This window comes from Aplidium turbinatum, chromosome 13 (assembly GCF_918807975.1).
Source record: "Aplidium turbinatum chromosome 13, kaAplTurb1.1, whole genome shotgun sequence".
Classification (NCBI taxonomy): Eukaryota; Metazoa; Chordata; class Ascidiacea; order Aplousobranchia; family Polyclinidae; genus Aplidium; species Aplidium turbinatum.
The window spans coordinates 4,702,040-4,717,242 of NC_137484.1; the positions used below are offsets into that span (position 1 = coordinate 4,702,040).

The window sequence follows — 15,203 nt, forward strand, 5'->3', positions numbered from 1 at the left end:
AGCACATTCTTATGAAACTCGTTCATCCAGTAAATCTTACCTAGGCCCCACACTTAGGCTACCTACTACCTAGGAGTGAAGCTCGGTAGGCAATTAGCCTATAAACAAACACGCTGAAGCTCTCCGTGCTAAGCTATCAGCACGCAGCAACTTGCTGAGATGCTTAGCTGGAGTGTCCTGGGGTGCTAGTGCCTCCACACACCGTACAAGTGCTCTTGCACTTGTTTACAGCACCTCCGAATAGGCTATGCTCCCCCACTTGGTGTCGCAGCGCGCGTACATCACAGAAAAAATGTATTAGGTTTGTATGGTAAAACCTAATATAATCTCAATGTTGGCTTTATCCGCCTTATTGGCTTATTTAATGTTATGCTTTTGTATGGTAAAACCTAATATATGCTCGGTGTTGGCTTTAACCACCTTATTGGTTTATTTAATGTTATGATTTTGTATGGAAAAGCTTAATATAAACTGAATTGTTTGTTTGTTTATCCTGCGTTGCGGGAAAGCGGACTTGAGCGCTATGCATCGGTGTACGCCTTCCGACATACACCTGACCCACGCTGCAGCCGACGGCAATGTCTGTTTCCGGTTGTCTACTCTACTTATGACTTAAATTTGGTACTACCCATTACTCGAAATCGATCACTGGGTAGAGGCAATTATCGTAAAGTTTCTTGCCCAAAGAAACAACAGCAAGTGCGGGTGGCTGGAGTCGAACATGCAGGCTTTCGACTGTGAGCCCGCGCTAACCACTCGGCCGTTGCTGCCAATGTTGGCTTTGACCACACTATAATTTTATGATTTTGAATAGTAAAGCTTAATACTGTATAAGATTATTGGCTACTAAATTGCCTTGGCAGATTTTTTACTTTGACGTTTAGTGTGAGTACAGCAGTACCCTGAAATAAATAAATTGTGGATTAGACCTACTTTGCTCGTAGTAGATATAATAGAAGCATTAACATACAGCATAATTGAACCAAGTCGTTATGTTGATGCCTCCTTGATTTTTCAAGGAAATTTTTGCTACTTGCTGTGATATGTTGGTTTTAAATCACAGTCATAACATTTCAGGAAGATAATCAAATTTATTTGTCGACTGGATAATGGTGTTATTAAAATAACCAAACTTCTAGTTAGGCCTGCAGGTGGAACCGCAAGGCGTCGTTACCGTTTTAGTTATTCCATGGATAGTTTCTGCACGTTTTGTGAAGTTTTCCTTTTGCCGCTCATTGTGCTATGTTGTCGATTACTGTAGGCTAAATTCTGTTGCCGCTTTACTGTCGTGTTGCTTGCATTAGTCGTACATAAATAAACATTAGGTAAAAATTATTGCAGTTTTGCAACTGTACGTGTAGGCTACACTGTCTCCAAGTGATTTTACGCTTTTATTCAGAATACGGAAATTTTTAAGAAAAATGATATGTTTGATAACAATAAGTCGTACCAGAAAAGAACTCTTGGCTGCAATGAAGGCACAGTCATGTTACCATGTCATTCATTCCCTACACTACATTGGTGGTCACAGCGGTAAACCATAATCTCTTCGTGGGAAAATTGTAACGTAAGATTCCCGAATTCGTTCGTCTGTATGTAATGACCGAAAGAAACACTCATTTGAAACCGTCTATTCAAGATTGTATTTCTGTAAAATTAGCCACCTGGCTGTCGAAATTGAAGTGCAACGCGATACACCACTAAAACTTGTCACTACAGAACAAACTACTTAGATAAAAGACGGATATTTCGTCCGGCTGGCAAGCACTAAGCAAACAGTTAAATATGCCTCCAACTTTCAAGCAACCATTTTACCAATGACTAGAATAATTTGCGATATCTCAAACTCACGTAAACAGTAACTGTGACGCAATAATGAAAAACATTGTCACGCAATTCAAACAGGTGTTCAAGGTAGTGATGCAATGTTTCATCAGGTCTTACGAACGATGGTGCAATATTTGGACATTTTCTAGCAATTTTCATGACGTAAGATGCCAGCTAGGTTAAGTAGACCATAACGGTTTTTATATGACGTTTGATTTGGTGAAAATTATCTGGAACATAGCGGCCCCTAGTTATGACAGTCTAACATGGCATAACTAAAAAAGAATTTAAGGACAATTTTGAGCCAATGAATAAAAACACACGATATATAGGCTACACAAATTGTTTGAATCACTCACGTTTAAGTTAATATGCAAATACAAAGGGCATGCAAAGAATGAACAGCAATACGAATAATACACGACGATACATGAAATTGGTACCATAGGTACACGCTAAAATGACGCTATGTACAATGGTTGCGATAATAACCGACTGTTCTGGGCTCAGACAAGTGTCGGCCACCGCAGACAAAACCAGGCTCAAACCTTAACACTTAAGTGTTCTTTACGGGGGCGAGGCACAAAATATCTCTCAACACGTAGTCTACTTTCACTTTCCCCGTACTCTCATCATAGTGGCAGACGGCAACTTTGGCTCTACGAACCACAGGCTTCCCTTCCAAACTTTTTAAAATGCTGCGACTCACCAGAATCGCCCATTAGCATAATGCTAAAATCAGTCGACTTGCGCGTTTCCTCCCGTACTACAAATTCAAACAAACTCTGAAAGGTAGGCTCATCAGTGCCACCATACTGATCACCTAAAAAGTCAAGATAACGCTGCTTAGCGTCAAACGGGAGTTGCTTAGCCAAATCCAAAACAAAACGTCCTTCCAATTTATCACGCTGACCATAAGCTTGCGCGTAAAGCAGACACTGCGACAATTCATCTTTAAACTCTTTCAAATCACTGGAAAAGATCGAAGTCAATTTGCTACCATAGCGATACTTTCTAATTTCCGGTTCGGCAAAAAGACCTCCACGAACTCCAAAACGCTGGGACAAGCGATCTAACGACATTTCTATCCTGTCTTCCTCTGACAAGCCAGGAGTGTCAGAAACCAAATTAGCAATCGTTTGAGCAGCTGTCCTAACACAAGCTGCTTTTAACAAAGTCAAACGAGTTCCTTTAAAGGGCGAAGCTGCAATTAAGGCCGTCACACGATTTTTAAAGAAGATAAATGAACTAGTGTAACTTAGGCTGACTTTGTGATTTAAAAATGCCATATTGCTGCTCAGCACTAAATTGTAAAACTGGTCATGGAACTCCAAAATTTAATGATAACGAACTTCCGTGATATAGGCAATTAAAGTTATTTCTTTATTCCAGAACTAGTGTAACTTAGGCTTACTTTGTGATTCAAAAATGCCATATTGTTGCTCAGCACTACATTGTAAAATTGGTCATGGAACTCCATTATTTAATGATAATGAACTTCAATGATATACCATAGGCAATAAAGTTATTTCTTTATTCCATTTCCAGAACTAGTGTAACTTAGGCTGACTTTGTGATTCAAAAATGCCATATTGCTGCTCAGCACTAAATTGTAAGACTGGTTATGGAACTTGAAAAATTCCTTCTGGGGTTTCAATTCATAGGTATCCGATAAACAATCCAACTTTGTTGAAAAATATCAGTCGTGAGAATTTTGCTCCTACCAAAAGTAGTCGCATATGTTCATTGCACTTTTTACCCAGTGATTTCATTTCAACCAGTGTAGATAAAAAATGTTACAAGGCAGAAAAAACTTAAGAAGAACTTGGTTCGCAAAATATTGAAACCTTGCGCCATTCCAACTGTGTTTGAAAATCTTCCTAAATATAGGCTATTGTGTCTTCTCCATCAACTTCAAGATCAGGGAATGCCACCTCTACATCTAGACTTAATATAATGGAACAACGTCACATATAATCTATTGCTGAAATGTTTGAGAAGGATCGTGTCTATACCTTAAGTGAGATTGAAACAGGACTCAACAAAGAGAAAACACCTAAAGGTTAGCTTAAGCATTTTATCATTTTAGGTTTATCAAAAGGCAGTGGCTATTTGACCGGCTCCGGTCTTTGAATCTGAAGCACTATTTGACCGGTCATGATGTCACTACAATAACACTTTTTTTCTCTTTCAAAGCAAAAGACGCATTTTTGTGGTCAATTTTTAATTTGAGTAGCCCTTATTTCTCGTCTTTTGCTTTAAAACAGAAAAAGAAAAAAGTGCTTATGTAGTGACGTCATGACCGGTCAAATAGTGCTTCAGATTCAAAAACCGGAGCCGGTCAAATAGCCACTGCCTTATCAAAATGGATCCTTGTCAGGGCAATGGCATATTAATTCTGACATTTTATTCAAACTAAAAATTGTTTTTTAATGCAGTGGTAAAAGGAGGTGGCAATACTTATGATGCCGTGCATATAGGCTAAGCCTCATTGGTCACATATCGATTAGTTTAAAAATTGTTCAACACATCATTGGCACTTTACTATAACTCTGCAGAAATACTTGTAGCCTATATTGTTGGCTTAAATTTTACATTTAATATTTTAATTGTGCCTTTTAGGATTTCATGGCTGGTTGGAAGATAACATCCTCTATGTATGCTACATTCAATTGAATGATGTTTTGATGCCATCTATTTCTGCAATTGTCATTATAGAGGAAAGTACCATATGCAATTGAAAGTTTTTGTTGATAGCAATCCAATCAGTTCCAAAGATTTTAAGCACTTACTGACAAATGGAAGAATTGAAACACTATCTCAAGTGATCAATATAATGTCTTTAATCAAAATATAAAGTATTGAGTAGAACTGTTTAAAGCATGCAAACACTGTTTGTATGTTTATTTTTACAAATTGTGTATTTTTTGTGTTCAGTGTAGGCTAATATCTTATACGCTTTGACCCTTGTTGGCTACTATGTATTAATTTGAGTAACCAAAAGTGCTCGTTGACAAGCCTACCGGTAACAGGCTATTTGATGATTTTATAAAATACATTACTAACATAGTATGTGCACTTTTCAGCTATTGTAACTGACAATTTTGCTGTGAATCGAAGGTTTATGGTAAATTTGAGTGGGACGAAACATCTTGAACCAGTTATTGAAAATCCAGCCAATCCTGAAAAAATTTACTGTTGTTTTCATTCGCCGTATCTCAAAAGTTTAACTGTTGCTTTGTTTCGGTGACTCGTTTCACATATGATGGGACGCTCATTGTTTACTTTCATTTAGTCTATTCTTTTCGAAACAGCAAATAAAAACAAAACAGCAAAATGTTGCTTCTGGCGTATCCATATGCTTATGAATTATGATGCATTTAATTAACAGGCTGACAATGAAAGGAAAATAAACATCTTCTGTCATGACACTCTTTTATGTGGTTCCAGCTGTCTACTGCAGTGCATCTGTAATTATACTGTAGATCAAATGTGAAATAAAAATCTGGTATTATTACAGTTTTTGCACTTTTTTGAAATTGCGTGCATCGTTGACTATATATATTGTGACGTCACATTTGCAATGCATCCTTTATGACGTCACCTAATGACCGACGTAAAACAACTCTGAATTTCAGGGTTGAATATTGTAACAGTTTTAAAATCTTGAATGATTTTAAACACCAGTGGTTGGCCGAAGTAACAAACGCAAAAGTTGCACCACTCATGAAAAGCCGCATTTAAAGACTCCAATCCTTCTAATTCAGTGATCCATGGCCTAACGCGCAACTGTACGAAGATCGAAAGTACATCGCTCCTGCTCTTCTTCGAGTTCTTCTCTGCCGATCGAGCACTCTGAAGGGAAGCGCCTTCTGGGAGATTCTTCTGTATTGTTGTCATCCGAGACATTCTTCGCGTTCCTTCCGCTCGTTTTCTCACTTCTTTCTCGATAGTTGTTGCTCCTTCCGCTCGTCTCTCTTCTCAGATTTTACCGCCTCCCAATCTACGTTTCCAATGAAACCAAAACATGACTTTCCAGACTATGTATATAGTGGCTCTGATAATACCATTGTAGTGAAACCATCTACAATTCCTCTATTAAGAAGTTTATTACGCTAAAATGCAACTAGGTTGTTCTGACGACATAAACTGCAAACTGAATTGAGACTGAAAATAAACACCAGTAAAAACGACAAAGGAACTTAAGGCAACGTAACAAAGTAATCAGCAACGAAGCAATCAGCAACAACGTAAATTACAATGCAACTTAAAGCAATAACACGTCATTCACCCCTTCCATAGATTATCAATAGGGATCAACAAAAATTAAAAGCGCTAATACATTAAATACATTTAATTAATTTACAAATCTGTTTGGCGGTCGCCTTGAACGAGATGAGCGCCGGGGCATGGGGCGCTCGCTGGAATCAGTCGGTATATGAGTTTCCGATGACGGGGCAGGTGCATCTTCATTGACAGACTCATTATTAGTTGTTATTTGTTCGGGAAATTCCACAGATGGATTGTTTATCCCTTCGTTTGGACTCCCGGGATCCGGCAAACTAAGAGTCGACTCGTCAAGGCCACCACGAGCAGTTGGAGCGATGTCACGAATTGACACTGTGGTTTCGCGTCCGTTCGCGAAACGAACGTGCGCGTAGTTCGGAGTTGCATGAGTCATTTCCACTTCTTCGACAAGCGGTTCATACTTGCTAGCACGAACGTGTCGTCTCAATAAAACCTTTTGAGGACATTTAACCCAAGTAGGTATGGAAAGACCTAGACTTGAACGACGCTGAAAATTAAAAAATCGCTCGTGTGGCGTCACGTTTGTTGCAGTACATAATAAAGAGCGCATAGAATGTAAAACATCAGGTAGAACACACTCCCATTTAGAAATAGGAAGATCTCGAGTTTTCAAAGCAAGTTTTACAGAAGTTCAAATTACGTCGTTGTATCTTTCGCATTGGCCATTAGCCCGTGGATTGTATATAGAGGTTCTGCGGGTAGGAATACGCAAACTGTACATGTAAGACACAAAATCCTTAGACATAAACGATGCACCTCTATCCGAATGCACATAACCACATTTACCAAACATTGCAAAAAGACTAGACATGCACAAGATTACAGTTTCAGTGTCTACTTTACTACAAGGAAAGGCGAAAGGGAATCGAGAGTACTCATCTACTACAGTCAGAATGTATTTGTTATTCGTAGCAGAAGGTAAAGGTCCTTTGAAATCGATGCTTAAGCGCTCCATAGGTTGCGTAGCTTTTATCAATGGAATTTCAATTGGCTTGTAGAACTTAGGTTTCAACTCAGCACAAATTTCACAAGCGGATGTCATTTTACGGATGTCATCAATAGAATAAGGCAAATTCTTTGTTTTAACATAATGATGCATGCGAGTTACTCCAGGGTGGCATAAGGCCGCATGAATTTCATACAACGAATTGTCCATCATAGTTGCACAATACACTCTAGATAAAGTGTCGGGAGCAGTATTATACTTCCCTGCTCGATAAACAATTTCATAATCGTACTGTGATAGTTCCAGTCGCCATCTCAAAATTTTTACGTTTTTTACCTTGCCATGGTTGTTGCTGTTGTACATGAATGCCACCGATTTTTGATCTGTGACAAGTTTGAATCGGCGTCCCGCTAGAAAATGACTCCATTTTCGAATGGCTTCGATAATTGCCGTCGCTTCTTTCTCTATGCTTGAGTGAACTTTTTCACTTTTGTTGAGTGTCCTGGAAAAAAAAGCAACGGGTCGCCCGTTCTGATTTAAAGTGGCTGAAATGGCAATGTCAGATGCGTCAGTTTCTACTGTAAATGAAATTTCTTCATCTATCACCCCAAGCGTAACTTGAGCCAATTCAGCTTTCAACGTCGCGAAAGAGTTTAGGGCTGCATCATTCAGAGGAAAGGTAGTGTTTCGAATTAGAGGCTGAATCTTGTCAGAATAACGCGAAATCCATTGCGCATAATACGCAAATAAACCGACAATCCTCTGCTGTTGTTTACTACTTTTTGGAGGCGGGATTTTTAGTAAAGATTCCACTCTTTCGGGGTTAGGACTTAAAGTACCTTTAGAGATTCTATATCCAAGCAAGTCGATTGTATCTGCCGAATAAGTACTTTTTGCTTCATTGAAAGTTAGATTGCATTCTCGAGCTACTGCAAGAAATTTTGATAAATTTTGATCGTGCTCTTCTTGGGTTTTCCCGCAAATGGTAATATTGTCAAGATAAGCGTACGTACCTTTGCACTCGTAGTCTTTGATAATGTTGTCCATTATCCGTTGAAAACCAGGTACTGCATTCGTTAGACCAAACGGCGTTCTCTTCCATTGCCACAAGCTTCCATCGGCTTCGAAAGCAGTGTAATTTCGATCTTGCAGAGGAACTTCTACCTGGTGGTACGCACTTTTTAAATCTAGCGTTGTATAGATGCTGTTCCTAGCAACATTGTTCACTACGTCTGACATAAGAGGTAAAGGATACGCGTCCAAACAAGTGAATTTGTTTATGGTTTGGCTAAAATCGATGACCATACGCTTTTTGTGATTTTCTTGAGTGACCACAAGAGGTTGTGCTCGCCATGGCGAACGACTCGGCTCAATTAAACCTTCCTTATAAAGTCGCTGCACCTCTGAAGAGATAAAACTTCTATCGGCTTGAGAATACTTTCTAGGCTTTGTAGCAATCGGAAGGCACTCCTTCCTTAAGTGTTTGAAAAGCTGTATTGAAGTAGACGTTTTAATAGCTTCTAATGCTCCGATCTGTAACGTTGGCATAGGCCCTCCAAATTGAATGTTCACGCTTTTGTGCTGTTTCATAAAAGTTTGTCCGATAATTAGGTCGGTGAGCAAATTTTTCAAAACAGTGACTCCTACATTATCATACTCTTGTCCAAAAAGCGCGACTTTTACGTTACAGATTCCTAAACTTTGCGATGAACATCCTTTCACGGCTAAACCAATGCGGCATTCACTTTCTTCAAGATTTAGTTTTAGACGCTTTCTTAAACGGTCGCTCATGTGACAAAGGGTAGAGCCAGTGTCGATGAGAGCATTGGCTTGAACTCCGTTAACTGTAACAGGGACGTTGACCTTTGCGTGGGTGTCGAAAGATTCGGTTGTCATATTCGTAATGACATCTCGTGGAGTAGAAGCAGATGAATAAATAGGTTTTCGATTTACCCTGGAAAGACGACAAACTTTTGAGAAATGACCTTTTTTAGAACATTTGAAACAAATAACTTCACGAGCAGGGCAATATCTTCTACTATGTCGCCTATTTCCGCAATAGTTACACTTTTCAACCAACGCGGCGCTAACATCTGAGCTTTCTTCCTTATCTGAAGAATCTTCAATTTTAAAGGTAGGACGTGTTTCAAAAGCTGTTGCGCCACAATCAAAGGAAGACGGAGTCTGGCTCGCAGTCATTTCGACACGATTGCAAAACGTTTGGGCATCATCTAAGGATCGAGCTTTATCAAAAGTGTGTTGTAGCGAAGCATTTTTGTCCTCTAGCAAGCGTTGTTTAATGTGATTTGACGAAATCCCAGCGATAAACGAGTCACGTATAGCTTCCTCTTTATGCGCAACTGCCGATACGGCCCGAAAGTCACAGGAGAGGCTCAATCGCTTTAAGGTCTGCATGTACTCGTCTAGTGATTCGTCTGGCTTCTGCTTCCTAGTTTTTAAAACAAATCGAGAAAACATGGGGTTAGAAACCTTTTCAAAAAGGCGCTTCAGTTGTTCGATAGCTTCATCATAATTTGTTGTCTCACACACCAGTTCATATATTGAAGCGTCTATATGATTTATAAGCAAATTCAACTTGTCTTCAGCTGAAACTTCTCCGAGCTTTTCTAGATAAATTGTAAAAGACTTGTACCAATGCACCCATTGTCGTTTAGCGTCTTTACTTTGCGGGTCCGCAGCTAAGAGTCTAGGGCGCAAGTCTTTTAGATCCATACTTTATTAGCGTAATAAAATGTAGTGAAACCATCTACAATTCCTCTATTAAGAAGTTTATTACGCTAAAATGCAACTAGGTTGTTCTGACGACATAAACTGCAAACTGAATTGAGACTGAAAATAAACACCAGTAAAAACGACAAAGGAACTTAAGGCAACGTAACAAAGTAATCAGCAACGAAGCAATCAGCAACAACGTAAATTACAATGCAACTTAAAGCAATAACACGTCAACCATCATCATCATCATTAAGTTCTTTCCTCTCGTCGAGGGTTGGAGGCAATGAGACGCCAAGTTTCTCTGTTGTGAGATATTTTTACTGCAGTTTTGTAATTAAGTCCTGACCAGTCTTCAATTTCATTAGTCCAAATTCTTGGTGGTCTGCCCCTATTTTGTTTGCCGTTCATTTTTCCTCCTCGTTGTTGTCTTTGAATAGAATTATTGCGAATCATGTGGCCAAAATATTTCAATTTTCTTGATTTAATTGTTTGTAGAATTTCCATGTTGGTTTGTATTCTGGATAGTACATCTTTTCTAATAATTAGGGACAGTAGATTACCGGGATGGTTAACTACATCCGCTTTTCGTTCATCCGCAACATTAGAAGGGTAATTTTTTTTTATTTACAAAATAATGTATTTTTTATGGGTTATATAAAAAGAGTGAAGTTGGTTTTGAAGTAATTTAAAATTTTTAGTTGAAAGCAAGCCAGCAGCAAAGCGTGAAAAAAATGTCAAATTGGCAATTTACCCTTCTAATGTTGGCGGAACAACGGAGTTGCGCGTCCCGGTAATCTACTGTATCTAATAATACCAAAAGTAGCGATAAAGCGAGACGTTGAATAGCCATAAAATAGCCATAAGCCATTGAATAGCCATAAAATAGCGTAGCGACGTTGAATTATCATAAAATAATGTTAATTGCTCAACCAGGTACTGGTAACAAATTAATAGCTCCCTGCGAGAAGATTGCCTCGATTTACGTATCCACTAACATCCACCAGGGATTCATAGTATAGGAATCGCCAACTCGGCTGAAAATCCGACAATCGGAGTGTAAAAGTGTTGCCAGATGTATTTTATATTTTTAAAACAAATATTATTTTGGCATTTTTAAAGAGTAGTGGTCGCCCAAAGCTTGTCCGTTTAAAACTAACCTGAAGTTTAAAGTTGCACAAGATTGAGTTAAAGTAGTTTGTAGTTGTGTAACTTTGCAATAAGAATGTTCTAAATTTATGTATCAAACTTAAATAAAACTTGCAGGTGTAAAATAAATTATTAGAAACCAGTTAAGAACAAAAAAAATTGAGAAAATTAAAATACACCTCAGGAATAAAGAGCTTCATGTTTTAAGTGTTGAAGCCGGTAATTATTTTTCAAGTAGGCTTAATATGTTTTATGTACAAGAGAGGGTAAATTTGCCAAAAATATGATAGTTTGATAAGTGAACAATAAAATTGCTTTAGATTAGTTTTAAAATATTTATTTACGGGCAAGTTTTGGGCAACTACTACTTTAAAAATGCCAAAATAATATTTTTTCTAAAAATATAAAAACTATCTGGCAACACTTTTACACTCCGGTTGTCGGATATTCAACTGAGTTGGCGATCCCTATAGTATGAATCCCTGACATCCACTAACTAATTTGGGCACAATTGGGATACTGCAAGCAACACAAAGTCTGTTTGATAAAGAACTAGCTGTCAGAATCGGAATCATCAGATGCTGTATCGGAGGATGAGGTTGTCGTGTCATCACTGAAATCAGAAACATCAAGAGGCTCATCGCTTGGCTGTAAATCTACATTGTCTTCGCGGTTCGCAATGAAGCGTCCACGTTTTGCTGCTTTCGTGCTTTGATACCCATCCACACGCCTCTTTCGCAGAGCTCCATCAAGGTGTTGACTAAGGGTGTTGACTAATCAAATCTGTGGCTGTGGCACAACGACTGGGAGGAATGTCTAACACTAACCTTACAAGCGCTCGTGTGGCCTCGGCATTTTTATTGCCGACGCTAATGCGCCATTCATGCATCTGTGTCGGCAATCACCTCAGCAATTGCCGACACTAATTTCGAAGACTGAGAAACTTTTTTCTTAATTAGAACAGAAATATCGAGTATTTTTTTTCAATATCGCCGAACACTAGCTGGTTTTAAGAATCCGCGAATAGATGGTTGACTTTGCTTCATGTTTAACATTTCAATATTGAAATGACAACATCGCGCGGTGCTACAATTTATACTCAGCAACAAGTTTGTGATGAAAGATTTATAAAAAGCGATTGTTTCAGTACCAGGGGCGCCGGAACAATTTTTGACTGGGGGGGCAAGATTACGAAAAAAGGGCACTTTTGTTTAGTAAAAGGCCAATTTTTTTTCAAGTTTGAAGATAAGATATAGCGATAATGCTAATCTATCAGCTCACTATGTATTGAGTAATGATAGCCTACAAGTGTAATGATTAGTGTACAAGAGTAATGATGGCCTACAAGTCACTCGGCAGCAGTGGCCGAGTGGTTAGCGCGTTGGGCTCGCAGTCGAGAGCCTGCATGTTCGACTCCAGCCACCCACACTTGCTGTTGTTTCTCTGGACAAGAAACTTTACGATGATTGCCTCTACTCAGTGATCGATTTCGAGTAATGGGTAGTACCAAATTTCAGTCATAAGTAGAGTAGACAACCGGAAACAGACATTGCCGTCGGCTGCAGCGTGGGTCAGGTGTACGTCGGAAGGCGTACACCGATGCATAGCGCTCAAGTCCGCTTTCCAGCAATGCAGGATAAAGATAATAAAACAAAACAAAAAGTGTCCGGTATACAAAGAAGGGCATCACACTATGTTATAATGATGTAACCTACTGCCAAGCCTTAAAGCAGCCGGCGGCCATGGCTGCTAAGTAGTGCTTGAATGACCGCCAGTGCTACTTCCTCAAATCGGCCAAGTTTGGCCACCGGTCTCTTGTAGCCAATTATTTAATTTCGCAGTACAATGATCGTGGATTAACTGTCGAAAATATGTAGCATCAAAGAGTTGTGGTTATATATTATTTAGGTTATATTTAACGTATAAGGATAAGTATGAGAATAGTTTGTTTATAAGTTGAATTAAGATGAAGGCTGTCTGACTGCCTGATGAAAGTTCTATTTATCTAATTTATATATCTGACTCCATTATCTGATTTCCACACAATTGTTATTCGAATTATAATTTTAAGTTATCAGAAGGTGTTCGTATAATGTTGTAGGTCTATAACACAATTTGAATTTAAACAGTACAGAATAATGAAATTACAGGATAGTGAAACATTATCACGAGTTATTACATTTTAATTAAACAATCAATTTAATGTTTTTCTGAGAGCTGAACTGGTCTAACTGAGCTGGTTTGATGTGAGCTAGTCCGATTTGATAGAGCTCTGTGTCTAATTGAGCTGGTTTGATGTGATAGAGCTCTCGTCAAAGGACGAACAAACCATTTTATTTTGTGTTCCCTTTTTCTTATTTACTTCGGGAGCAGACTAAATGGAAAATTACAATTCTTTAGGAAATTACGCATGGTTTGAAATGGTTCATTTTAGTTAAAGAAAGGGAATTTATATGATGAAATAATGGATCGCTACAGAGGCCCCCCCAAATTTGGGCTAAATTGGAACCATGGGTACCAAGTTTAGCTCAAATTTAAGGAGTTAAAACGTTAACACAATTGTAACAGACATAGTGTGAAATAGATATGTTTAGTGTTTATGATAATAATGTGGTGTTGTGTTTGTGATATCGTGTCGCGAAGTGATTCTGCGTGGTTCCACCGCCTTCCGCAAAGGAATGTCTGAGTTTGTGCTGTGTTGAAGAGTCCACCTCGTAGAAACATTAATTGTTTTGTAAGCGCCGTTGAAAACCGTAGCAGGCATTCATTGTTTGTCTGGCTCTTTCTGTTGAAAAGCAGACCATGCCGATTGAGTTGATGCAAATGCAGCAGCAGCCTTGTCTCCTTTTTGTTTGCTAGAGATCAACGCAGCTGGAGATCATTGACATTCGGCCTTTGCATTCGCTGTGAGGCGCTAGAGAGTCGGTTGCAAGTGGCTCTGAAGCACTTTTTTCGTTGCAGGCGGTGAAAAGGGCAGAACACTTGCGTTTTTGATCTTGGTTGTTCATGAGGATTTCTGAGAAAGGCAAAGCAAATTGATTACAAGTTCAACTTTGAAATATTTAGCGACTTGGTTTATAAGTCGACCTGTACAAAATGTAAAGAAACGATTTGAAAGGCAAACAAAACTAATTAAAACAAAAGAACATAGGCATCGACAGGTCTAAATACCATTCACAAAATCGTAAATGTCCATAAGTCTGAACAGTCGTTCAGCAACTGCAAACAAAACACGGAAATAAAAAAAGATACAGTAGGCTACATGATTCAAAACCATGCAGTTGTTTCATGCAGTATGGAAAGTAATGTTTCGTGGACATATGCATGCTTGCCCAACATAGGTTAAATAGGTTAGTAACATGCCATGCCAACCGTTAGATGCGCGCATTTGCATGCCACTCGCAGTCATATTCAACCATACACAATAAACAAAAACGCTTAGCAGACAACCTATAAAGAGAGAAAGGTTGAAATAGACAACCACTGGATCTGCATTGGAAAAGATGCAGACAGTGGAGAAAAAGACAACGATTCCGTATTAATGCAATATTTGCATTTTTCTTGCGATGAAGCTATATAACCTACAGTGTATAGGCCAGAGCTTTTGAAAAGCAGGTTGGCCAGCTTGTAGCCTACAAGAGACTTGAAAAAGAATTGCCAATTGGCTGAGATGCATCTCTTTCCGAAGTAGGCGTACTTGAGATGGCTATACTGGAAGACGCTGTACTGTCCTGCAAAGAACTACATAGGATGATTAAACAGTCACATGTATTTAGAACAAACAAAAATAACCTAAATTGCTGCGAGTCTGCAGACTTCAAAATAAACAAATGGACGAATGCTGGAGTGGACAATCCTTAAGACCATTCGTCTCAGCACAACAGCTTGGCGCTGTTAAAAATACACAAACACTACAGTAAAAAGTTACGTAATTACAATATTAAAATACAACGTAAACGCAAGGTTTTGCAGCTTTTAATCACATGAGCTGCCCATCGACTGTTCGCCGGATGACGTCACTGATTGATGAGGTTGTTGTTTAGCTACATTTCTGGGGTTCGAAGGTCCATCACTGTTGTTCACAGCGTGTGACATCATTGGTGGCGATAATAGCACTGTTGACGAAAAAAAACGTTATACAGCAACATAACTAAAACATCGAAAACTGCTCAGGCAACGTGAACACTGAACACTAAGATTTGCAGTCAACCGTATGGGTTGTCTTGAAGATTTTCAGCGA

At 38.9% G+C, this 15,203-nt stretch overlaps 1 protein-coding gene across 1 annotated transcript; it reads right to left on the minus strand.

The window, feature by feature from the left end:
- Positions 1-6,184: 6,184 nt before the first annotated feature.
- Positions 6,185-9,814, minus strand: LOC145782380 (uncharacterized). Its single transcript, XM_082594163.1, has 3 exons — positions 9,735-9,814; positions 7,418-9,530; positions 6,185-6,622 (listed from the first exon to the last, which is right to left on the minus strand). Exons 1-3 carry the CDS (start codon positions 9,812-9,814, stop codon positions 6,185-6,187), a joined length of 2,631 nt encoding a protein of 876 aa, XP_082450289.1.
- Between the last annotated feature and the right edge of the window lie 5,389 nt (positions 9,815-15,203).

Coding starts and splice junctions, on each gene's coding strand:
- LOC145782380 (XM_082594163.1), bottom strand. CDS start 9,814: ATGGATCTAAAAGACTTGCGCCCTAGACTCTTAGCTGCGGACCCGCAA. Junction 9,531..9,734: donor AAACGACAATGGGTGCATTG/GTACAAGTCTTT, acceptor TTTAAAAACTAG/GAAGCAGAAGCCAGACGAAT. Junction 6,623..7,417: donor ACAGCAACAACCATGGCAAG/GTAAAAAACGTA, acceptor TTTAATTTTCAG/CGTCGTTCAAGTCTAGGTCT.